Below are 25,178 nucleotides of genomic sequence, written 5' to 3' on the forward strand. Positions count from 1 at the left end.
AATGCTACACAAATATATTTTAGGTAAAGTATAAAAGTTCACAAAAAATATGTTTGCTTAATATCACACGTCAATTAAATACTATACAAATATATTTCAGCAAAAAGTATAAACACTTTTCCTTCTTACAATTTAGTGGATTCCGTAAAATATAAGTAAGTTCTTCATTTTATTTTTTATACAGATAAATAAACAAGAAAATTACAAAGTGAGGAATCAAACCTTCATGACAAATTTATGTATACAATCAACTAATAAGAAAGAATTGCTATGATAAGCCAAGTTGATTTGGAATATTTTGTAAAATAAGTAATATATCAGAAACAGACAAAATTCATGCAAGCAGAGGTGTGTTCTGAAAAATTAAGGATGTTTAGTTAGGAATTTGAAAAATTAAGGGATGAATTTTGCAAATTTTGACAATTTAGTCAAATGCACAACTACCCTCAAACCTCAACAACCCTTGATGGCTTTTGAAGAAAAGAATTCAGAGACAAAAGGTGGTTGGTGAAGCTGACATTGGACTCTTTATGTGCTTAATTGCCTAACCCCATCTCCCTTCAATCTACCTACCATAACCATTTTCTTATTACACTTTCAAATTTCTCAAAAAACAAGCCAAAATTTGGTCTTCAAACAACTCCAATAACACAGAGGGAGTGGAAAAGCTGAAGTTTTTCAGAAGAAATGGCACAGATTAGTAGCATGGCACAAGGGATACAGACCCTTAATCTGAATTCCAATCTTTCGAAAACCCAAAAGGGTCCTCTTGTTTCAAATTCTCTCTTCTTTGGATCAAAGAAAGTAACCCAAATTTCAGCAAAATCTTTAGGGGTGTTTAAGAAAGATTCAGTTTTGAGGGTGGTGAGGAAGTCACCTTTTAGGATTTCTGCATCAGTGGCTACTGCAGAGAAACCCCATGAGATTGTGCTGGAACCCATCAAGGATATATCTGGTACTGTTAAATTGCCCGGTTCTAAATCCCTTTCCAATCGTATTCTCCTTCTTGCTGCCCTTTCTGAGGTAAAGTAACCAACTTTTTTTTTTTGCCCTTCTCTTTTCCTTTGAGTTTGATTGATGGATGCTGAGTTATGGGTTGCTATATCTTTAATGGGTTATGAACTGAATTGACTTAAAGATTTGGTCTTTTTATCTTTGGTATAGTTAGTTGAATGTGTGCATGGTGTGTTTGGTCTGTTATTTGGCATTCTGGTTTACATCAGAAATGTTTTTTTCTAGTATTTGCTTGGGTATAAAAGTAGGTGACTTATAGCACCCAAGGATGTGGTCTACTAGTCAATGACATGAGCTAAGCACCATGAGATCTCAAGTTCAATTTCAAATGGAGACAAAACAATAGGGGATTACTTCCCATCTCGTCTAGCCTTGGTGGACAAATTGCCTAATACTTGTTGGTTGTGGGAGGCGGCATGTATCCCATGGAATTTGCCGAGGTGCGCGCAAGTTAAATAGGGCACCACGATTATAAAAAAAAAGTAGGTGTCTTATGGTAGTTGTATACGGTTTATGATAAGTGGAATAATCTTTTGGTGATATTTTGAGGTATTAAAAGTTGATAACAATGACCATACATTGATTAAGACATGTAAATTAGACAAGAGCTAGGATATTTATAAAGGAAAATGCCCCATTTTGGTGGAAACATTTTCATTGAGGAAAAAACTTTCCTGAGTTTAAGGTAATCAAACACTAAAAAACATTTTCTTTGAGATCTGTCGTACCAAACATACTGAGTTTATATATTTGGTTCCAATGGTTTTGATACTTCATTTAAATACCATGTCATCTGCATTGAGCTTAAATATGCTTTTTACCACTTCAAGAAACGTTGGTATTTAGCTGATTTTTGAAGTTCTACTTGCAATACTAATCATATTAAGATAATAAAAGACATAAATTGTTTGCACATCTTATTTTTTGCTTAATGTTTGTTTTATTGAAATGATTGCATTTTGTCAATCTGTCAACCAAATTGATCTGCCAAATGTTCAACTTTTGTGGCATTTTGTTGTGGTTCTTGGGGATTCAGCAATTCCCTTTTTGAGTTTCTGACCCTACCAGTTTGGCATTAGGGTGGGTTACGCATAAATTTGGACAGTGTTTTTTTTTTCTTAATTAATTCAAGGAGATGTTTGTTAGAGTACCATCATTAATGATATTATGCAAAACAATGCAAATTAAGTATATGGTAAAAACTGATGCTATAAGTGTGAGGAGAGGAGCCAAGGGTTGAAAGAAACACATTACTCTTGGTATAAGCTGTCCTAAACAACTGGGAACTCTCTTCCCAAGCTCACGGTGTCCTGAACAACTCATACAGTATAGTACACTCATAGCCCCCGAGTGTGCAACCTTTTTAAGCTGACAATTATATTCATGTTCCATTGTTCTTTAATTATCGTGTACATTTTCATGCTTTCATATTCTTGATATATGTTACTTACAACCTTGTGCTGCCATTACATGTCACTGGCACTTGAATTTCAGGGAAGGACTGTTGTTGACAATTTACTGAGTAGTGATGACATTCATTACATGCTTGGTGCGTTGAAAACACTTGGACTTCATGTTGAAGATGACAATGAAAACCAACGAGCAATTGTGGACGGTTGTGGTGGGCAGTTTCCTGTCGGCAAAAAGTCTGAGGAAGAAATCCAACTATTCCTTGGAAATGCAGGAACAGCAATGCGTCCGTTGACAGCAGCAGTTACTGTAGCTGGAGGACATTCAAGGTCTTTGAATCGTTCCTTCTTCGTACCTTTTGTTTTTGTCTTCTTTGCTTTTTTATTTTCTCTTCTTTTTTTCCAGTGTTGTTTCTTTGTCTTTTTTTTATTTTGGGGCTGTTTCTTTTGTAGCCATTTTGATAGTCTCATGAATTTGCATTTTTTGGGAATGGTGGCAAAACTTCTGAAATGTACATCGATAATTTAATCTTTTTTGGTTAGATAATAGTTGCCGCTGGTGATAAATTAGATGTCAGTTAGCTCCTCAAGGTTGAGTAATCTGGATGTGGTGCTTTGAGAGCTTCAGAAATGCATGCATACTTTGTATGTCATGTATTTTACCATCTTTCTCAACGTGACAGAGAACAAGACAGGAAACGAGCATATTTTTGTTTGCTTCTTCTTTAGTTAGAGTTGTTTCTTCTTTCTTTTTTTTTGGTCTAGAAAATATTACCTTGTAGTAGGTGATAACTCCATGAATAATTGTGTGCTACAGATATGTTCTTGATGGAGTTCCTAGGATGAGAGAGAGACCAATTGGTGATTTGGTTGATGGTCTTAAGCAGCTTGGCGCAGAGGTAGATTGTTCCCTTGGTACGAATTGTCCCCCAGTTCGAATTGTCAGCAAGGGAGGTCTGCCAGGAGGGAAGGTGAGGATTATAATTTTATTATGTATAATGTTAGTAATTGGTAGCCTGTTACTACAATTGTCTTAACTAGGAATAGTATTATCACAATGATGAGTAGTGTTTTAAATGCAATGGCGTTTTTTCTTGGGAAGTTAAATACATACCTTAAACTTCAGAGAAACTGGCCTACATTATCTTAAGTTAGATCCTGAGTAATAAAGCCAAAAGATCCCTCTCATCAGTTGTATACGATGAGTTACAGATGGAAATGAGTGGTGGTGAGACTTGAACCTGAAGCCTCAACCTTGTTCTGGTACCATCTTGAATTATGTGTACAGCCTCTCTAAAAAGCTTCAGCTATAAGAGAGGGGACACTTATAATTCATTTGATTGTATTGTAACAAATATATTTTTTATCTCCATCTGATTTACCTTCATTTTCTTTCATTTTATACTTTTTTTAGAACTACTGACCTTTAAGTCTAAGAGAAAGCATGCACTCTCTCCCTCGTGCCATAGAGTAAATTAGTTTATAGTCAATATATTTTTCTTGCATGTATCAAGCTCGTACGATAACAAGCAATGCAACTCTAGTATCTATCCACTTAACGAGAAGTCCTAAATGCGAAAGGCAGACTTACAATTTTTCAAGTAACTTGTTGTCCTCCTTTATTTCGTCTTTGTTTCCTCCAAAAGTCTCTTGTCCCTCCATTTAATCTCTTCCACATTCCTTGTCGCTGCTACTAAATTAAAGAAGATACATTTGATTCTGCAATATTTTTTAACTTTATTTTGATGAATCATGTTCATATGTTGTCTGTGGTTTACTTGCTCAGCTTCTTTCCTAGTATGGAAAGATGTAATATAACCGTTTTTGAGTTCTTGCTAAGTTATACTCCCTTCATATCTATCAGGTAAAGCTCTCTGGATCCATCAGCAGCCAATACCTGACTGCTCTGCTTATGGCTGCTCCCCTGGCTCTAGGAGATGTGGAGATTGAAATAATTGACAAACTGATATCTGTGCCTTATGTTGAAATGACACTGAAGTTGATGGAGCGATTTGGTGTCTTTGTGGAGCACAGTAGTAGCTGGGACAGATTCTTGGTAAAAGGAGGTCAGAAGTACAAGTAAGTCTGCTTTCACACTGTGTTAATGTCTTTAATAATCTGGTTCCACCGAGCGATGAAGCTAACAGTTACGAGAATATCATAGGTCTCCTGGGAAAGCATTCGTGGAAGGAGATGCCTCAAGTGCTAGCTATTTTTTGGCGGGGGCAGCAGTCACAGGTGGAACTGTCACTGTTGAAGGTTGTGGAACAAGCAGTTTACAGGTATTTCTCATGTCATTAAGACCTTGGGGGCAATCACATTCTAGACTTTTCCATCTTGTGCTTGGTATTTGTGACAGCGCCATAATACGTTCTATTTCTCTTCTATTCACTAGCTTAATTTTGTGGAAGTACTAAAAAGTAAGAGTTGCACAGCGCATGGCCTACATCTTAGTGTGTGACTGCATAAGGTAATTTTCTAACAAGGGACTTACTTTGAACTTTATGTTTCCTTTGTGAAGGGGGATGTTAAGTTCGCTGAGGTCCTCGAGAAGATGGGGGCAGAAGTTACATGGACAGAAAACAGTGTCACGGTTAAAGGACCTCCAAGGAACTCTTCTGGAATGAAACATTTGCGTGCCGTTGACGTGAACATGAACAAAATGCCAGATGTGGCCATGACTCTTGCTGTAGTTGCACTTTTTGCTGATGGCCCTACTACCATAAGAGACGGTATGGCTAACCTTGTTTCCCTGGTATCAAATCCTAGTGAAGCACTTTTTTTTATTAAGATATAATTCTGAAGCGATTGGGACCCGGGACACTATTCTTCAATATGAGAGCATTTCCCTGCATAATTAGTATTTAAAAATGATGTGATAACCTGACTAAAATGTGCAAAGAGATTTTCCTGGTAGTTTAGGGGTCTGGTCAGAAGGGAAGAAAATTGTCGTAGCTTTTGCAATTTCTTGTTAATACAAGAGGAATGGCTCTATGCCTCATCATTTCTGGGTTGATGCAGACACTTTGTAAATGTTCGATGTCCTTTGTTATGCTACCCCTTTGATATACTTAAAGACTCAATTTGGCATGCATCAGATAACTTTTTCTAGATAGATTTGCTTTTGAGTCTTAAAATTTGGTATGATAACGGTTAATGCCTGTTAGGAAGTTAAGGGGAAAAAGAAAAAGAAAACATTGTTTAATATCTTTTATTTTGCACTTGATAAGTAGAAACATCCTTTAATCGCATCATCATGTTTACCATTCTGCTAAAATAGGTTGATGAATTTCTTGAATTGAATTTTAAAAAGCCTCTGTGAAATACAGAACTGTCTGATGGTGTTCTTGTTGAGTCGGCTATATGCTATATTACATGCACTTGGGTATTGGGTATCAGATGTGATAATGTAGCCTAACTGTTGGGCTTGATTTTTGTATCTAGTTTCTAAAAGTATTCAAGGATCCATACAAAGTAACCTAATCCATGTGCTACCCATTTGGGTGAGTTAAAAGCAAATGAAGAGTTCCAACATTATATAAGCCAGTGATGGTAGAAAGTAGTATAACTCGAACTTTTGTTAGATATGAGAACTAATAAATTAAGACATGATCTATATCTGTATGGATTGAAGATAAATTAGTAGTGTTTCCTGAGTTTGAAGATCTTTCTAGTGTGAAGTAGATTTGTGTAGTTTCTCGTTGATGTATATGATTCACAGCAACTTCAAAATATAAACTGTTTGAAGACCTTATGAGAATAAAGATTTTTTCGGAATGAAGTATTTAAACGTTGCAGATTTTCATGTGAGATGAGCCACGCCGTCATATTATTTCCCCTCTTTCTTTCTTTATATTGTGCTAATACCCCTCTTTTCTCTGCTCAGTTGCTAGCTGGAGAGTTAAGGAAACTGAGCGGATGATTGCCATATGCACCGAACTTAGGAAGGTAAACATCTTAGCTGGTTTGATGATATTTGCAGCTTACAAGTCTAGTGTAATGTTGAGGAAGTTCTTGATATTTCATTGCATCAATTATTCTGTTTTTTCTTACTCTTTGACATTTCTGGATGAAACTTCAGTTGGGTGCAACAGTTGTAGAAGGGTCAGACTACTGCATAATCACCCCACCAGAAAAGTTAAACGTAACGGAGATTGATACATATGATGATCACAGAATGGCCATGGCTTTCTCTCTTGCTGCTTGTGCTGATGTCCCAGTCACCATTAAGGACCCCGGTTGTACTCGCAAAACCTTCCCCGACTACTTTGAGGTTCTCCAGAAGTACTCCAAGCACTAAACCACTTCACATATAGAAGAAATTATTTTGTACTACAAGAGAGATTATGCACCAGTTTGCCAACCAAAATGGTGCCCATACCGGAAGAGTAAAAAGCTTTCAACTCCTTTTTATTTGTCTATGTGAGATGATGTTCATTGCAATTGTTGAAGTTGAGTTTTTTTTTTTTTTTTATCTTTTGACTAGAAGACATGTATACTATATAGTTAAGTACACCTCCTTCAAGAATATTTAACATTGATTATCACCGTTTTAGTTATTGTATTTGGTATTCAAAATAAATTTGTTTCGAGGATTTAAAGCTATAATTGTGAATTTACGGAGTTATGATAGCCCATTGACCCATATATTTTCACTTATTAAAGCTCATGATTTCATGTTTATATGGTACGATAAAATTAAGGAAAATCTATCTAATTACGCAAATATTCCTACCATATTTACTAATTTTCCTATAGTTTGAAATAATTACATATATTTTACTAATTAATAGTTTCATACCAAATTTCAAATTAAATATACTTGGAGCCTGTTTGGCATTGTTGTAGGGAGGCCAAAAGTGTTCTTTTTTTAGAAAAAAACACTTATTTTGAAAAATTAAGTGTTTGGCAAATCCTTAAATCTGCTTTTAAATGGAAGCAAAAGCAGTTTTTCTGTTGTTAGGAAGAAACTAAAATTTTAAAAAAGCAGAAGCAGAAAATTATTTTTTTAAGACTAAAATATCCCTTACATATATACATATTTATCAATATATTCCTTACTAATTGATAAACATATCTCATAAGTTTGGTTAATTTTCATTCAAGAATTTTATTGTTTTATTTTTATATAATAAATTTTTTATTTTATCTATGTTTGATATTATTATTTATATATTATATTGTATATATTACTTCACATATTATTTTACAGAATTGGAAATAAAAGTAACAACAATATTTTTGTAAGATTAAAAAAAGTATCAATTAAAGATTTAGACCCTCCCATAAAAGTAACAAATAACAATTTTTTCTTAATTTACGTATTATTTTATTTTTATTTTTATTTTTTAAAACATTAGAGTATTATAACAAAAAAAATAGCTAAGATTGGATAAAAAAATAGGTAACAAATAACAAAAATATTCATCTTTTCAATATTTTTCAACAATATTTATCTATGTACAATATTGATTGAAAATTTGAATATGTAAATTTTAACTAATTAAATTAAAAATGTAATTAAAGTTTTTGTCTTAGATGTTTAAAATATTTCTCTCGATAAAATAATCTTAATATTAAATGCACATTGATACTTACCCTTTTTCGTAATTTAACTCTCAAAAGCATTTTTTTAAAAAAATTAGTCAAACACAAATTGCTTATCAAAAGCACTTTTTAAATGAATTTGTCAAACACAAATTGTTTTTTTTTAAAAGCACTTTTCTGAAAGGCTATTTTAAAAAAGCACTTCTAAAAATAAGCAGTTTTTACCAACAATGTCATACATGCTCTTAGATACATGTATTTTTGCTACCAAATACATTCTAAAATACAAATACCCATGGAGAGAGGCGAGTGAGAGACTGTATATCCCAAATACATGTGAATCAAACTAGATACATGTACCTGGGATACCAGATACATAGGGAGAGACTACCGATAGAGTCAGATACATGTCAATCTACTTGAATACATTATATTTGGACCAAAATCTGGCACGAATGGTAATTTTAAAAATCACAAAAAATACATAATTAAATGTTTAACTAGTGAAATTTATGTTAGTTATCGTAAAATTAAGGCATCGGATACCAATCACATGTTCTTTCAGAATGGAGTGTGACACCGGCCTATCATAACCCACTAAAACAAGAGGGTCATGCTAGTTTGGCATTTTCGGCCTGGTAACCACTAACCAGGACAGAGTCCGGCCCACTGATTAATCGGCCCGATGTGACCTAGTTACACAACATATACAGTCGAAGTATATAAGTACTATATATATTTTGATTGACGTCATGCAAAACTTTTTTTTTTTTGGTTACTCATCCGGTGTCCGGAGTCCACATTGGAGCTCCGACTAAATCGACAAAATGGCACAACATAACCCTATAGACGAAAATTAGCAATAAATAGCCCACTTTTAATTTTTTAGCAAGAAAAAGACTTTTGTTTTTATTTATTTGGCATTGAATAGTTATTTTTCTTTTTCTTAAAAAATGTATTTTTTGTTCTCCTTATTTTTCTCAAACACACATTTGATTGTTGCTTTTTTTTCTTGAATCTTTTTTTTTAAATTTTATTATCCCTATTTTATCTCTTTTTTTATTTTGTCAACCATTTTAAAATAGAGTTCTTCTCTTGTTTGTCTCCTTTTCTCTTTCTAGAATTCTTTTCATACATATATTTGATTATCTCCCTAATTTTCAATTCTTCTCCTTAATTCAATCTGTTTATGAAAATCAGATTTAACAATATGTTTTTTCATGGATACTTCTAAAAATCATCTTTATATATAATCTTGTTCTTGTCCAATTAATTGTTGAATTTCATGATTTGTGGAATTGAAGTTTTTTCAATTTTCTTTTTGCGAAAATTTAGGTTATTCAACCTTTTTTTGTTTTTTTTCTAAATCCTTTTCATATGTATATTTGCTTCTCTTCTAAATTTTCTCTTATTCTCCTTAATTCACTTTGTCTATGAAAATCAGATATAACAGTATGTTTATCAATTGATCCTTCCAATAATTTTTTTAAATATATAATTATGTAGCATTTCTTTCCCCATTAATTTTGAAATTTCGTAATTTGTGGAACTAAAGTTTTCTAAAACTTTTTTTGGCGAAAATTCAGATTACAGTTTTTTGAAATTTTTGTTCTCAATTTCACGTTCTCGTAAGATTCTCGTAAAAAATCAGAATGTTGATTTTGATGAATACAACCCAATGTATACCATGAATTTAAATTAAAGTATACAAGTTTATTATGTGAATACAAATCACTGAATACACAGATGAATACGAACTAATGTATACATAGTGCAGTTACCGTATACATAAACAAAATCACATGTACAATTAATGAATAAAATTTAATTTATATATGTATCATATTAATCTCATTCTTGTATTCATTATAGTAATACGTATAATTGATGGTAATATTCTTATGTATACAATATAAAGTTTATATATACATGCTACAATTACTGTATACATCAATAAAATTTAAACGTCTATTTTTATGAATATTTTTTTGTGTAAACATATTTTTTTATGTATACATTATGGAATCACAACTTTAATTATTGTATATTTTTATGCATATGTATTACTACAGTTTCTAATAAAATGCCATTTAATATTATTTAATTAATTATTATCAATTATGTGATAATCAATACACGTTAGAGCATTAATAATACATTTTCTTACCTTAGAAGTAGTCACAATCTTTTAATAAGTTAATTAAAGAATTTTAAAAAATTCATTCCTTAAAAGTTTGTGTAACCTTTTTTTAATGGGTTAATTAATAAATATATATATTTCACTTATTAAAAGTAAGCAATCGATTTTTTAATAAACTAATTATTGTTGATTGGTAAAAAATAATAATTCATAAAGTTACAATCAGATATATCTTCATGTTTCTGTAAATTGCGTTAATATTTTTTAAAAATAGACGGTTAAATAAAGTTGAGTTTGAGAATTTAAAGAAATTGAAAAACTAACTTCCTTAATTATAGGAGTTAAAAATCAGGAAGAAAAAATAATCCCACATCTCCTTAATTAATGCAGTTTGGATGCACGTGATTAAAAGAAAAAAACCATAAAAAGTTGGTTTTATTTCTTTTAGGCTAATACGTGCTAGTTATTATTTTTGACTATTAATTGCTAATTAATATTGGGCTATATGTTGCCAATTGCATATAATAGTTGTATGTCTGTGTCAATTCCTTGACTAAATCCGGATCGCGCTCTGTAGGGCCCATTCGGGGTGGCGCTCCCAACAAAATTTTCTCCATACCCAGGGCTCGAACCTTAGACCTCTGGTTAAGGGTGAAACACTCCCATCAGTGCACCACAACCCATGTTTGTATGCAAAACTTAATAATTGCAAATCTCGAAGGCTGATAGATTATATGACAAAAAAGTTGCTACTAAAAAGGCATAATCTTTGATATAATTTGATCAATTGATTCGCATATGAAAAAGTGATATAAAAGAAAGCATAAAAACTATTTTATTTTATAAAAGTCCAAACATTTTCCATCAAGAAAAGAACAAATCTGTTTTTTTTTTTCTATCGAGAATTTCTTTTTCTAAATTTAAGTCAAATCCAAATAAGATAGGGAACTCAGGATAAATTACAGAAAATAAAATTAGATCAAGGTTATAATTCCAATATTTTTAAATGGTTAAAAATTATAGTAACTTGAAACTTAAGAATTTTGGAAGACTCAAAGTTAAGCATGACTCGAGGTGAGATCCAAATCGAAGTGTTGACAAGATTGAATAATAAGGTAGCACATGATAGCTACTATTTGAATTGACAATTCATACAATTGTAGAGTAATTTTCCCAAATTTATTTTACCTATTAGTATTAATTTTTTAATCTTAAGTCTTAACAACTAGGAAGTCTTAAAGGAATAATGATACATCATCTACCTTTTTTTAATCTATATAAGGTTGCAATGTGCTCATAAATTAGCTTAGAAATTTGACAACACCAAAGATGAATCATACTATAGAATTGCCTAATTGGTGTCCACCTTTCAATTAAAATATTCTAGTGAGAAAGTATTTTGTTTACGTTTGATTAGAGTGTCCCTATTCTACCGTCAAATGTTTTGATAGTATGAAAAAAGATTTCTACTTTTTATTAGAGATTTGAATTCGAATTCTGAAAAATGATGAAAATTTGAATTAATTTTTCTTTTAATAGATCATATGAGATACAAATATGAATTAATTGAGGTACCAAACAAAGTGGAAAACCTAATAAAAAAAATAATATGAATATTACCTAGTTGACCATGAAATTTTTCCACCTTTTTCGAAAGAAATTTCTCATTTTATTTGAAAATCAGTGTTTGGTCATAGAAATTTCAAATATAACTTGAAGTTGTATTGAGAATTTGGAAAACACCCCCACATCCTTTCTTAAGAGATGGATCAATCACCACTCGACGATTCAAAACTAACCGATACCCCAAAAACCTATTTTTACTTCTTCACTTCTATAAATTTTCTTTTTAAAATTTTATCCTTTTATACAATAACCCCCATTTAAATTACTACTATGTTTTATGTTTGAATCATATTTCATAATTTTCTTTTAAAATATATTCGAAATCTAACTACATATATTGCAAAAAGTATGACCATATACAATCTCAACTTCAATTCCAACTTTAAAAATTAAGTATTTTTTATTTTTCATTTTCATGGTCTTCGAAGATTAATTAAGAGTAGTAGTACTTTTGAAAGAATATTCGAATAAATATATATAGTAATAGGGAAGAGGAAAATAAAATAAAATAGTTATATGGTGAGGCAACCATGTGAGCAAGTTGGCAAATAAGTAAGGCAAACCATGTCCCAACAGTTGTTTTCTTTTTATTTATAACCTGCTGCCATCATGTTCTATGCTTTATTACCTATTACTATGCTCACTGTACATTAAAATAATTATAATTTTTTTTATATAAAACTATTAAACTGTTCACTTAGCTCCTTCTTTGTTGTTTTTTTTTAAAAAAAATTCTTTCCACCGTCCTCTTCCCCTAAATCTCTGAATCACAAGAATTTACTATTAAAAGATTCTATTAGCTCAAATTAAGGTGCCTAATTAAGATATGGTAATGATTCTATAATGTTCAAGTGGATACATTAATCGAATGTCAAATGGTGTTACTAATCTTACCAAATTTGATTAATCCATAGAATTTAATGATGTGATCAAGTGATTTGACTTAAATATACCTTACATTTCACGGATTAGGAAGAGTCACATGTAGAGATAAGCAGGCACACTATACCAAAAATAATCTTTAACAGTAATTATTAGTGACAATTATATTTTAGCATTTTTTGTAAATATCCCTAAAATCTATAGCAATATTGGATCTAATGTAATTAACTAATATCATCAAAGACCTTACTATTCTTTGTTAATGTATATAATTATTGTCGCTAAAAGTTATTTTTATCGTAGCGAAAGTGGCCAGTACTAAAGTAATTTTGTGAGACTAATAATAATGGACATAGAAATTGATCACATGATACCTAACAAAACTTTAGAAGAAAAGCCACTGAATATAAGGAGAGGTGTTATTGAAAAAGAGTTTTATTTGCTTTGCTTTCAAGGTTGCCTTATTACCAGCAAACTTATGTGAATTTTCACATGACTTTGTCTCTTTTTTAGGTATTTGCATTAACTCATCACCACTACCTCACCCTCAATTTTATACACCTCCATACTTCTAGGGTTAGATGCAAAGTATGTACGAAAGGAAATTCTTCATGCAACGATACAAAATTGTTACGTATACAAAAGATTATTTATTCGATTGAATTGTGAAAATAATCTCTAGAACGTACTTACCTCAATTATGCTAGTGCCTCTAATATTTATTTATTTATTTGTATTTGGCCTCTTTAGAGAACAAATGTCATGTGGAAGGATGTGAAAATTAAAATAAATAAATAAATCAGCGTTTTTCGTCCTTATCAATAGGTTTCAAAATATTCATTAGTGGGAAAGCGTATTGTTAGTAATGACTCATTTCATATATATTTTTCACCATCTATTAATAAATCGAAGGTGAAATAAAACTTATTATAATATGTTTTTGAGAAACAAAGAGTAGTTTCTCTTTCTCAGCTAGTTGATTGATGGAATAAAATCTATATGCCTGTGGTCGGGCCATTCTTCAGACCTCTATAAATAGTGAAAGTTTTAGTATATCAAACTGTATTTTTAATTGATTTTAGTTATTATTTTATAAAATTGTATTTTTCATAATTTTAATTTTCTTCAGTAAAATAATTTACTTTTTGAAATAATAATTAAGTAACATCTTCTTGCAAAAGGAAAAAGGAAAAAAAAAGATATGGAAGTTTAATTCGTTGCATGGAGCAAAATAATTTTCTGATTAACCCCAAAGGAAAATATCTAGAAGAATAAGTTTAAAAAAAAATAAAAAATCATGAAAGGTGAAAAACGTGCTAAGTCAAATTTGTGTTGGAAAATAAGTAAAAAATTGTGAATTTTATTAATGTAAATATGCAATCTGACAATGGAAAAAATAATTGATAAAAAAAGGTGAATAATGTTTTATTAATAATTATGACGCATTAACTTTTCTAAGCAAGTCATAATTCGTTTTAGCGGGAGAATTACTTTATTTAGGTACACATATATGCCTTTCATGTTGAGAAAAATATAGCTTTCATTAGGTAAAATTTTCCAAAGTGAAGAGGACTTATTAGCTATTTGATTTGTTTTTTCTAGAAAATCTACTTCTGTAATTGATAACAAACCAAAAATATATGAATAAAATATAACATCAAAAATGGTAAGAAGCAAGTCCTCATTGTATTCTCATGGCAAATTATAGTATTAACGATGAAAGAATTTTGCATTAGAATGGTTAAATACATAATTATTCCTAAAAAAAAAATCAAATTATTTTCACTAAATAAAAATCAAATTCTTTTCACTAAATTTGTAGAAGGTATTTTTAAAAAATAAATGCATGTTATTTTGAATATAAAAAATCAAACAATGTATAATAAATAATTTCAAAATAATTAAGTAAAATCAATATTACTAATTGGTTACTTCTTCAATATTCAACTCCTTATCTCAAACTTTTTCTTTCTCATTTTAATTATTGTTTTAATTCTTTTCATGCCTATTAAAAAATAAATACTAGATATAGTTTACTAAGTTATTCCTATTTATTGAATGTTTTTTATTTTTTGAAAATTTGAGCAGTATTAAAAATAATGCTTCTTTAATATTACGATATAATAGGAAATGTTTGTCAACTTTACTCTTGAATTTTAAAGTAAAACTATTTTGGGATTATTATTTTAAGTTAAAATGAGACGGAGTAAGTCTAAATTTCTTTCAATGTCAAAAAGTGATCAATAAGAATATGTACCATATGTAAAAGGAAAAACTAAAAAAAAATAGATTTTATTATTTTTTCTAACAAGAAAGAAAAAGTTAAAATAACTGTTAAAATGAAACGAGGAAGTATATCTAGAATATAAAAATAGATTGAGGAGATTCAATGAATATTTATGAGATCCTTCGTAAATCTCTCCTACCATCCAAAATTTGTAAAAATCAACAACCTTTCATAATTAACCCCAAGCTTTAGTCACCAACAAACCACCCAATATTTACTCACACTTTCAAAAACACAAAAACCTTAATGACTTTTCCCCAAATCAAGAAACTCCCCTCATTAAAATAACTTTTATGAAATAAACTATACTCAACTTCATGGCCTTTGTTTTTTTTTTCCACCTATCAATGCATTAACCAACTACCTCACACTTTCCACAATCAGACAAAAGCCAACTCTTCCCAAGTTGAAATATAATCTAAGTTCCAAAATAAGGTATCTCAATAAACTAAATCTCACATTTATAATTTTACTTAATGTGTGTCAAATAAATTAAAATGACACTTATTTTAAAAGGAAGGAATACTAATTAACGTACCAATTTGTCAACAAGTAATTGATCCCTCCATCCACTTATATAACTTGTTTATTATACTAAAATTGAATATCTTCCTTACTTATCAAAATTGGAAAACTAAAAAATATTTATATCCATATTATTAAGAAATAATTATTTTTAATTCACATGTGAATAGAATGACTTAAATTAATTAATAGTAATATAATTAAATAATTATTTTTCCAAGGTATGTCAAATCAAATACCCCTCTGTCCTTAATTACTTGTTCACTTTTGAATTAACACATTATTAAGAAAACAATACTTGGCATAGTGAGTTTATCATTTTACCCTTATTAATTATGAGGTGGTTGAATTAAAAACTTGAGATTTTCAATAAGTTCTACCTTTTTCAAATAATTGATTGAGGTATAATAGATAAATTTTTTTATTATTTCTTGATTTGTCAAAATGGACAAGTAATTAGGGATAACTATAAAATGAAATATGGAAAAGTAATTAGGGACAAATGGAGTATAAACAAAGTAAATATGGATAGAAAGGAGTAGTATTTGTGAGCTTTTGCACTTTAATGGGAAAAAAATTAGGATTCTTTAATTGTTTACTCAAAGTTTGTTATACTTAGGTTAATCCATTTTTCATTAATTACACTCTTGTTTGACTATGTCCTTAATATACCTACCCCACCCCCAAAACTCAACCTCTTAGCTATTAGTCCACTTTCAATCTTTCATTATTCCTTTTTTAAATTCTTCAAACCACATTCTTCTCCTTCCTCAAATTTAGTCTACACTCCAACCACACACACAGACTCTCTCTTTCCAATCACCCATTTCTTAATCAATCGTCAATATTTTTTCTTCTAAATCCAAAGGCAAAGAAACCCCACAAAAGTTAAAGAAAAGAAAGAAAAAAAAATTACAATAATTACTACTACTACCATTTTGTTCCAACAACAACCAGTCCCTCCAAGAAACCAGAAGATTCCCATAAATATAGGCTAAAGTTTCAATACCCTCATCTTCTTTTTTTACTCTTTTTTGTTTGTTTGATGATACCAATACCCTCATCATCACCTTCATAGCCACCCCTTTTTCTTTATTTTGCTTCTTATCTCCATTTCCACTATCAACAACCAAAACTTCATTACATTACAAGGGAAAACAACAAAAACAAAAAAGAAGAGACTTTTTCAAACCCTAACCCTCACCTTTTTCAAGAAAATCCAAGAGAATTTGGAGATTATCTTTGAAAACAAGAAATACCCAAGGTGGGTATTGCTCAAATATCCAAGATTTGGAAAGTGTAAGGTCCCAAATGATGCACATTGACAATATCCCATCAACCCCAGGAAAGTTCAAGATGGAAAAGTCTCCTTACAATAGGCTAAGGATGCATTTTTCTCTAGCAAAGCTCACATTTTGGTCATTTGTATTCTTGGGGTTGATCTTTGTATTCTTTTACAGATCTCCAGCTTCTTCATCCTCTGTTTCTTCAGATCTCTCAAGAAGATCTCTCAGAACCAGCTCCTATGGTGGTCCTGCTTGGGAGAAGAGGATTAAAGCTTCAGCTAAAGTAAGGTCACGTAATGGTATTTCTGTATTGGTTACTGGTGCTGCTGGCTTTGTAGGAACTCATGTTTCTGTTGCTCTTAAACGCCGTGGCGATGGCGTATTGGGTTTGGATAATTTCAATGATTATTATGACCCTTCGCTCAAAAGAGCACGACAAGCGCTCTTAGAGCGAACAGGGGTGTATGTTGTTGAGGGTGATATCAATGATGCCACCCTCTTGAAGAAACTTTTTGATATTGTTCCATTTACTCATGTAATGCATTTAGCTGCACAAGCAGGTGTACGTTATGCCATGGAAAATCCTGGATCATATGTACATAGTAATATTGCTGGTCTTGTTAATGTTCTTGAAATTTGCAAAAGTGTTAATCCTCAACCTGCTATTGTGTGGGCTTCATCTAGTTCTGTATATGGATTGAATACTAAGGTACCCTTTTCAGAGAAGGATAGAACAGATCAGCCTGCTAGTCTTTATGCTGCAACTAAAAAGGCTGGTGAAGAAATTGCTCATACATATAATCATATATATGGGCTTTCATTAACTGGATTGAGATTTTTCACCGTTTACGGACCGTGGGGTAGGCCAGACATGGCTTACTTCTTTTTCACAAGGGATATCTTGAAGGGAAAATCGATTCCTATATTCGAGGCTGCTAATCATGGCACGGTAGCTAGGGATTTTACCTACATTGATGATATAGTGAAGGGATGTTTGGCAGCATTGGATACTGCTGAGAAGAGCACTGGAAGTGGTGGGAAGAAGAAAGGTGCTGCTCAACTGCGGGTGTTCAATTTAGGCAACACATCTCCTGTGCCAGTTTCAGATCTTGTAAGCATTTTGGAGAGGTTGCTAAAGGTGAAGGCCAAGAGATTGGTGATGAAGTTGCCAAGAAATGGGGATGTGCCTTTTACTCATGCCAATATAAGTTCAGCCCACAAGGAGCTTGGATATAAGCCTACGACGGATCTACAGACGGGGTTGAAGAAATTTGTCCGATGGTACCTCAATTACTATGGTAATGGAAAGAAGAGTGCCCAGTGATACATTCTTTGAATTGTGCGGTAGGATCATTCAATTCTTGTTCATTTTGATTCTATGATTGTTTTTTAACACATATTCGATCAATTGCCCCACTTTCTTGCTTTCTAAATCTTGATGATGCCATATATGGAGCACATCAGATCCCTCTGATGATGAAGTTTTGTGCTGGGCAATTTGATCTGTGTCAAATGGAACCTGAAACCAACTTTTATTACTTTTGGAATGTAATTGTTGTAGTTTGTTCAATTTAGGATTCACGACTGATAGACCACTGCTGATTGATGGACAGCGGATGTATCATCTTTATTAAGTTCTAATAAGAGTAGCACATGATAGTTCCACATTTGATTTCTTGCATAGATTTGTTTGGTTAGGACATTTATGAGATCATCCTTTTACATGAATGTTGAGGTTGTATATTTCTTATTTTGGCGGTTAAACAAGATTCCGTACTTTGTGATTCAGTATTTTGTGGTTTATTACTGGAAGTTGATTAGTTAGATTCGTTATAATAGATTATTTCCGTTGTTCTTTTCCCTGTTTGTTATTTCTTTATGAATGAAAGAAAGGCAAGGAATAAGAAGCACCGTTAGAAACTGACAGTTAAGAAGCCTGAAGAGAACCCCACAATGCTCCAGCTCCTCTAGGTTCTATGTTTCCTTTCCTTGAGTATGTGAGATGCTAGCGTTTAACCAGAAAACTAGTTAGTATAGGATCAAGGAGACATACTTTGCCTTTCATCTTCTTCTACCTTTACATTTTATGTCTGCAAGCTAAGAATGACTCCTCCCTTCTGGAGACAGTCTTCAGAAGTAAAATGCAAACACTAACATCAAGAAGTGTGCTATATCAATGAACAACTAGTCTTTTTTGGAAATTATGTTGATACTGTGATGGCTCATACAAATTATCTGGTCCATCTTTACCTTCCGATTTAGAAGTGAATTTATTGTGTAAATATCCATTTCATTGACTATTTGGGTAGTTGCAGCACTAATTCAGTTTGAAGAAGTAGCAATACTATTGAATGGTTCTGAATGTGTTTCTCTTAGAATTACTAGCTGCTGAGACTAATCCTATTTAGATATTATCAACTTAAGTTTTAGAAAGTTGCACTTCTGGTTTATGTGACGGGATGGATCAAGATGCTGATGCAGTAATGTAAATTTCTGATCTTTCATCTGTCAAATATAAAATGAGAATTTCCGAATTGGGCACTGAGGTGTGAAAGCTTGAGTGCTCATTTACCTCCTCAATAAGTGGGAACTAAAATAGGATAGCTAAATTTCTGGCCCTTTCATGAGATTTATGTTGTATTAGAATTCATCTGAACTTGGTTTTGATCCATTTCATTTCATTAGATATCTAAGGTTGAACACTATAGTGGAAGCTATCCCCATATTTCATTCTGTTTCTAAGCATATGTACAAACAATTGGGAGTTGCGATCCTCTTGGAGCCCGTGTCAAGAGCTTTTCTTGGATTTCATTTTCTTTCCATTTTAAACATTTGAAAATAACTTGGCATTTTTGGCATCTGTAGCAATGTACAGAAAAGTTTGTGCACCTTTCACATTGTCGTTGTTCTTGGTATTCAGTTTGCGGATCATGTCTAATTGCATGAGTTCTCGTTTAGCAGCCTGAATATTAGGAAAAGTATATCATAAACTGGAGTATCTTGTTTTCAGTCTGAGAAGTTTATTAGTTAAAATGAACTTCGACCAAAAGACTTTATACTGGTGCTTTCTGTTTCCACTAGTAGGATGAAATTTTGACAGTTACGAGGACAAAGCGTTTGCATTCTTATCTATTTGATTGATGCAGCTTGCCATTCCTGTTCATTTTATCCCCTTGATTGATTTAGCTTGCCATTCCCACTCTGCTTTGGGGTATTGTTAGCAAGATTTTATTGTATGATTGCCTCTGTATTCTAAAAACGAGTTCGAGTTGGGTGTTTGGACGGTATTTGATGAAAGGTTAATATGAAATGATTAAAGTTGTTCAAGGAATTCCCAGAATTGCTTTGAAGTTATTTATGGACATATCCTTCAGATTGAAAAAAAAGAAAGGAAGGTGAAGTTTGTGACAGTTATCTTAATATTTCACCAATACCAGTATTTGGGAATATTGAAATTCAGCATCTTAAATAGGGACTCATGCATTCACTGGTTGCAGTTCAATCAGGAACAATTATTAGCTTGTGGGATGCTTTTGCCAGTATTCTTTTCTTTGATTGAAAGGATTATTTTCTGCTATCTTCCATCACAATGTTTATTTACAAGCATTTTAATAATCTGCCTGTATTTTCTGAACCCTTCACCTTGAATATAAAAACCTCATTTCAACCTGACATTATTTTTGTGGTGCAGATCTTAACTACTAGATTTCACTACATTATAGGGGAAAATACACAAGATCATGAATCCAATCACAATAAATGTTTTAAGACACCACAGGGCGCCACTACTCCCTTATTCCTCCTGGGAACAGAGTGCAAGGGAGTAAGAAGAAAAACAGATGTTAAGGGGAGAGGAAGAGTGAAAAAATGACATATTCTATAATGACAAAGGTTTTCTATCTGGCCATGACTCCAATTTTTGGAAGTACTTCACTGGCACCACACCATCAATACCCTCTGTCAAGATAACTCTGTTTTCAGAGATATAAAGCTTCATCCCATCTGAAGCAATGCAAGAAAACTGTGAGAAACTGCAAAAAAGTAGGATTTTCAAATATCCATGACTTCAGCACACATATCAACTTCTGAATATACTTTATTTCGTGATTAGTGTTTGAATCTAAATAAAGAACATAGAAACAAGCTAAGACTTCACTTTGAGAAAAGAATATTCTTTCTTGATAACTTACTTTTTGAAAACCTATTATAAGCTACAATATGTTTGATCACCAACTTATACTTTAATTCATTCCATTTTATTGAAATTTTCATAATACTTTAGAGAAACTCGACTAGAATTCAACAAATCAAAACGAATTACCTTCCAAAGCTTTTCTCACATCAAGAAAGATGAGGACATTAACATCTCGCCTCATTCCTGTTCAATAACAAAGAATATTTAGTCACCCAAGCAAACCAATACTTCAGGTAAATTGGCTAAAGGCTGCTGATAGAGGAAGATACTGAAGGTCAAAGATGAACAACCCATAAGTTTACACATGGAGATCAGAAAGCCCAATATCTAAGGGGAATGATTCTTAAAAGTACCATGTCAGGATTCTACTAGATCAACAACTGTATCTTTGATGATCCAGTTGGGAAAATTTGTGTGGAACAGGGATTATACATGCCATGAGAAAAACATTCAGAGTCGATGAATTTATGACAGTAGCGTAAATAGTGAAAATGGCAATAGATTTAAGATCCTGTAAGGTATCTTACCACTAATTACTTCGCCGTCTGTTGGCAAGCCACATGAGAAATGAACATGTAACCTTTTCATGCGTTTGAGCCCATGCTCCAAAATTGATTCCAAATTCTTCTTGTAAGTGCCATGTACACAAACTGCACATTGCCACAAATGAAAACCACAACTTCAAATATGGAGAAAGAAATTTTTTAAGGACACAGGGAGACATTGATGCAAAAATTGTTCTTCAGCACCAGACAAGGAACTGATCTCATTTTATGTACATAACTATCTATTGAGGTCAAGACAGTTATTAAAGCTAATACTCAGCTTTTAGTACATTATCCTGAAATGAAATTTATTTTTGGTAGCTGTTATTGCATTGTAAAAAGGCACGATCTTTTCAGGATAACTATCACCAATTTGAGATTTTGTCATATAAGTTGGGGTCGAAGGAAGATCTAATATCATTCTTTCAGCCCAAATCTGTGATATTTTGCAAGTCTATTTCAAGGAAAAATATCAATTGTAATATTTTCATAACATTGTTAAGTCACTAAAAGTTTTAACTATATTCACAGTCCTAACTAACTGTGTTGAATTTTGTTCTGAAAATCACAGATAGAGGGAATAAATTTTACACTAATCTGAAAATCAAAGATAGAGGGAATAAATTTTACACTAATGAGACACAAGAATCAACAACTTGCTACTAGCATTCAGTTCAAATATGTTTCTTCTCTCAAAGTTAATCCTGAAAGATACTACTTATCAAGGATTTGAGGTGGCTAGAACGACAGTAATCTTAGGAGAAGAAAAATCATAGAAATCAAGAGCATTGGATAAAGAGAGGAACTATCATCTGGGAATGGATAGATATAGCCATTTCCTTGAAAAAAATATAATATCACGGTTAAAACAAGATAGCCTCTTTGCCAATTCCCTGTAGATTTGTATTGCTTCATGTGACTCTCAACAAAAAAGCTCAACCCCAAAGCATCATCTCTTAGCAGGGCAGATTTTAAAAACGCCTTTTATATTTAGTTAAAGTTCCCCAAAATGTTTATGAAGCTTTTTAGGTATTCACTTTCAATACTCGGGCCATGACCAAACATGTTTTCCTTTTCTTTTTCTCTTTGCCTTTTTCGGATCCTGTGACCCTGTCAACCACATGTTGCTGAACAGGATGCTTAAAATGTATAGAACAGTTTACATCATTGCTCAGACAGACTCAAAATTAGAGTAATTTTTCATTACTCCAACTAGTAGTGTTTATAAGTTATTAAATGCACAAAATTATCTTACCTGGAACTTCATCAGCTGAAAGGATCGGTTTCAATAAGCTTTCAGTTTCAACTATCTGTAAAGTGGAAAACAAATATTCTTCAGCTACTAATGATACTGCTAATTTGTGAGCCGAATATCATTCATTGGATGTCTGATTACAATAGTTTTTCATACAAGGGCAAAACATGTATCACAATGGTCTGCATATCATGAGCCTTTCAATCATGAAAAGATGGAAATTGGAATTTTAAAAGCAGGATAACACACGCATGCACTGAGAATCTCATAATAGTGTTTCATTGCTAATAAAATTACTAGCCAAAAGATGCATATTTAAATGTCTAAATGCATTTACTTTCTTTACTGTTGTCTCGTTTGGTTATGTGTCAAATAAGGGTGTAAATGCTTGCATTAAATGAAATATACTTAGAGATATAAAAAACACTCAACTAATGTGCTTTCAAACGTGCACGAACAAAATAAAATCCATGTTCAATCTCTCACATTCCAGTCTTCCATTCTCCCCCTCTTTCATTTCCAATTATGTTGAGAATTTACTTCTTCATTCATCAGAATTTCATCCAACTATAGTGGACGTACCCTTTAGAGATTCCTCCACTCCGAATGTCATGACTTATTGATAGACTAATCCAACTAATTTCCATCGAAAATATACAAGGAAATAACATTACTCCACTTTACGGAGGAAAAAGTACCTTTACTGAATGGCCTTGGTTGGCACGTATCAGAAGCTCTCCATTTTCTTCCAAAAGGCCGAATCTTTGCTTGTTATCCTTCCGTACTGCCTATAAGAAAGCATACAAAAAGAACATATATGTAGAACAGAAATGTCAAATAAAAGAAAAGGGAGCAATCAACTCAATTGTGAGTTGTGACAATGAAAAGACGAACATTGTCAAATTTCCAGCTAGGATAGAAGGTACCAATCCTTTTCAACTAAATTAACTCAAAAACGTTTTGCAATCCAAATAAGAAGCAAATCAGACTTTTCATCAACCTTATACAAGAAACGGAGGCAATAAATTAAAGGAGCACAAGGCTTCACATAACTAACCTCTTTGACATCATCAACTGTGTGTGACCTCAATGGGACATTTGCAAATGTCTTTAAGTTTAACTTTAACAGATCTTGCACCTTCACATACCCATCATTCCTCATATTCAAGTTTAGCTCAGAGGCCATGTGCCGCAAAATGCGTGTCCTGAGGATAAACAACATTACAGAATATTCCACAAATCATATTTAGTTTAGACAAAGTTTGGTCTTTTATAAGAGAACTTAGAAAGTTCAAGTCAAGTGACACTTGGTTCTCAGCTAACAATAGTTCCAAACACTACAACACATACATATCGTTACTACCCTTAAGACTGGAACTAATCACTCCAAGTGATCATCATGGGTAGAAACTATTTTCTAATTACTATGTTTTTCATGAATTAACTCTCCCCTACCCATGATCGAGTTACACAAGACAATGTCAGTCCCAAACCAGGAAAAAGGGACGAGTATCATTGTAAGTTGAAGCCCAAAATAATCAACCTATGAATTATTATGAATCTTTGAGAAATGAAAGCCTGAAATAAACCAAAATGGGCAGAGAGGATTCATACAGCCAAAGCGAACTAATGGGGGTTGAGGACGCATTTGCTGACTGATTGATTAAACTTTCTTATACTATCATGGGTCTGACATAAAAACCTAAACATAGAACTCATATAGCTTACCCAACTAATTTCGAATTGAAGTGCATTGATTACCATGGGTCACATAATAAAAATTAAAAGCCTGAAAGGAGAAAAAGACATATACATACAATAGTCTACCAAGAGCATCAATTTTATCTTTGCCGGAGCTTCCAGCACCACCGCCACGGCCCCCTGATCTTTCTTTATTATCCCTCGTGTCCAGTCCTCTTCCTCTTCCTCTACCACCGCTGTCATTGATTCAAAATCAAAATTTTCCAATTAAAGATTGAAACTTTACAGAGAAATCAGCAAGAAAGAAGATTTTTTCTTTTACCTTCGATTGGAATGAGAAAAGGCAGAGTAGGATGAGGATGAAGGTTTGTGGAAACCAGTGTTGTCCATTGAAGCAGGGAAACCAGGAAGCAAAGAAGGAGAGAGAAAGGATGTGAAAGGAAGAAAAAGAAGGCGGCAACGTACTAGTCGGAAACTGACCAGAAAAGTGAACATGAATCAGAAATTGCGTGGGTGGGTGCGTTAAGCTCCAATTACATGGATCTTTCCATATAAACTTCAATTATGTCTAAACAAATATAATCTAATTGAAATATGCTAACTAATTTTTTAATTGACCAATAAAAAGCAATAACTCAAGGCTTTAGTTATTATTTATTAATCTAATTAAATTTAACTATATGATAAAATAGGCAAAGACTTTATTTTAAAAAAAACTAGATATAATATGCCCGTACTAAGCACGGGCCCAACAAATTTAGCTTCC

At 32.3% G+C, this 25,178-nt stretch overlaps 3 protein-coding genes across 4 annotated transcripts; 2 read left to right on the top strand and 1 right to left on the bottom strand.

Annotated features, from left to right (window-relative positions):
- The first annotated feature begins 367 nt into the window (after positions 1-367).
- LOC125824863 (3-phosphoshikimate 1-carboxyvinyltransferase, chloroplastic) lies at positions 368-7,070 on the top strand. Its single transcript, XM_049504211.1, has 8 exons — positions 368-1,023; positions 2,509-2,753; positions 3,241-3,394; positions 4,288-4,502; positions 4,588-4,705; positions 4,945-5,155; positions 6,310-6,371; positions 6,505-7,070. The coding sequence occupies exons 1-8, from the start codon at positions 688-690 to the stop codon at positions 6,721-6,723; spliced, it is 1,560 nt and encodes a 519-aa protein (XP_049360168.1). The 5' UTR covers positions 368-687; the 3' UTR covers positions 6,724-7,070.
- A 9,100-nt stretch (positions 7,071-16,170) lies between these two features.
- On the top strand, positions 16,171-18,504 carry LOC125824865 (UDP-glucuronate 4-epimerase 2). The gene has a single exon (XM_049504213.1). The coding sequence runs from the start codon at positions 16,742-16,744 to the stop codon at positions 18,038-18,040; it is 1,299 nt and encodes a 432-aa protein (XP_049360170.1). The 5' UTR covers positions 16,171-16,741; the 3' UTR covers positions 18,041-18,504.
- Positions 18,505-20,546: 2,042 nt separating this feature from the next.
- LOC125824870 (uncharacterized) lies at positions 20,547-24,968 on the bottom strand. Of its 2 annotated transcripts, none has more exons than XM_049504219.1 (8): positions 24,735-24,968; positions 24,529-24,648; positions 23,769-23,916; positions 23,410-23,499; positions 22,712-22,766; positions 21,439-21,561; positions 21,038-21,094; positions 20,547-20,718 (listed from the first exon to the last, which is right to left on the bottom strand). In XM_049504219.1, the coding sequence occupies exons 1-8, from the start codon at positions 24,905-24,907 to the stop codon at positions 20,594-20,596; spliced, it is 891 nt and encodes a 296-aa protein (XP_049360176.1). In that variant the 5' UTR covers positions 24,908-24,968; the 3' UTR covers positions 20,547-20,593. The 2 variants fall into 2 exon arrangements, with proteins under 2 accessions (XP_049360176.1, XP_049360177.1); XM_049504220.1 differs by having other exon boundaries at positions 24,529-24,633; positions 24,735-24,863.
- Positions 24,969-25,178: the final 210 nt, after the last annotated feature.

The sequence above is a fragment of the Solanum verrucosum genome, unplaced genomic scaffold (assembly GCF_900185275.1).
Source record: "Solanum verrucosum unplaced genomic scaffold, falcon-dt-bn FXZP01000080.1, whole genome shotgun sequence".
Lineage (NCBI taxonomy): Eukaryota > Viridiplantae > Streptophyta > Magnoliopsida > Solanales > Solanaceae > Solanum > Solanum verrucosum.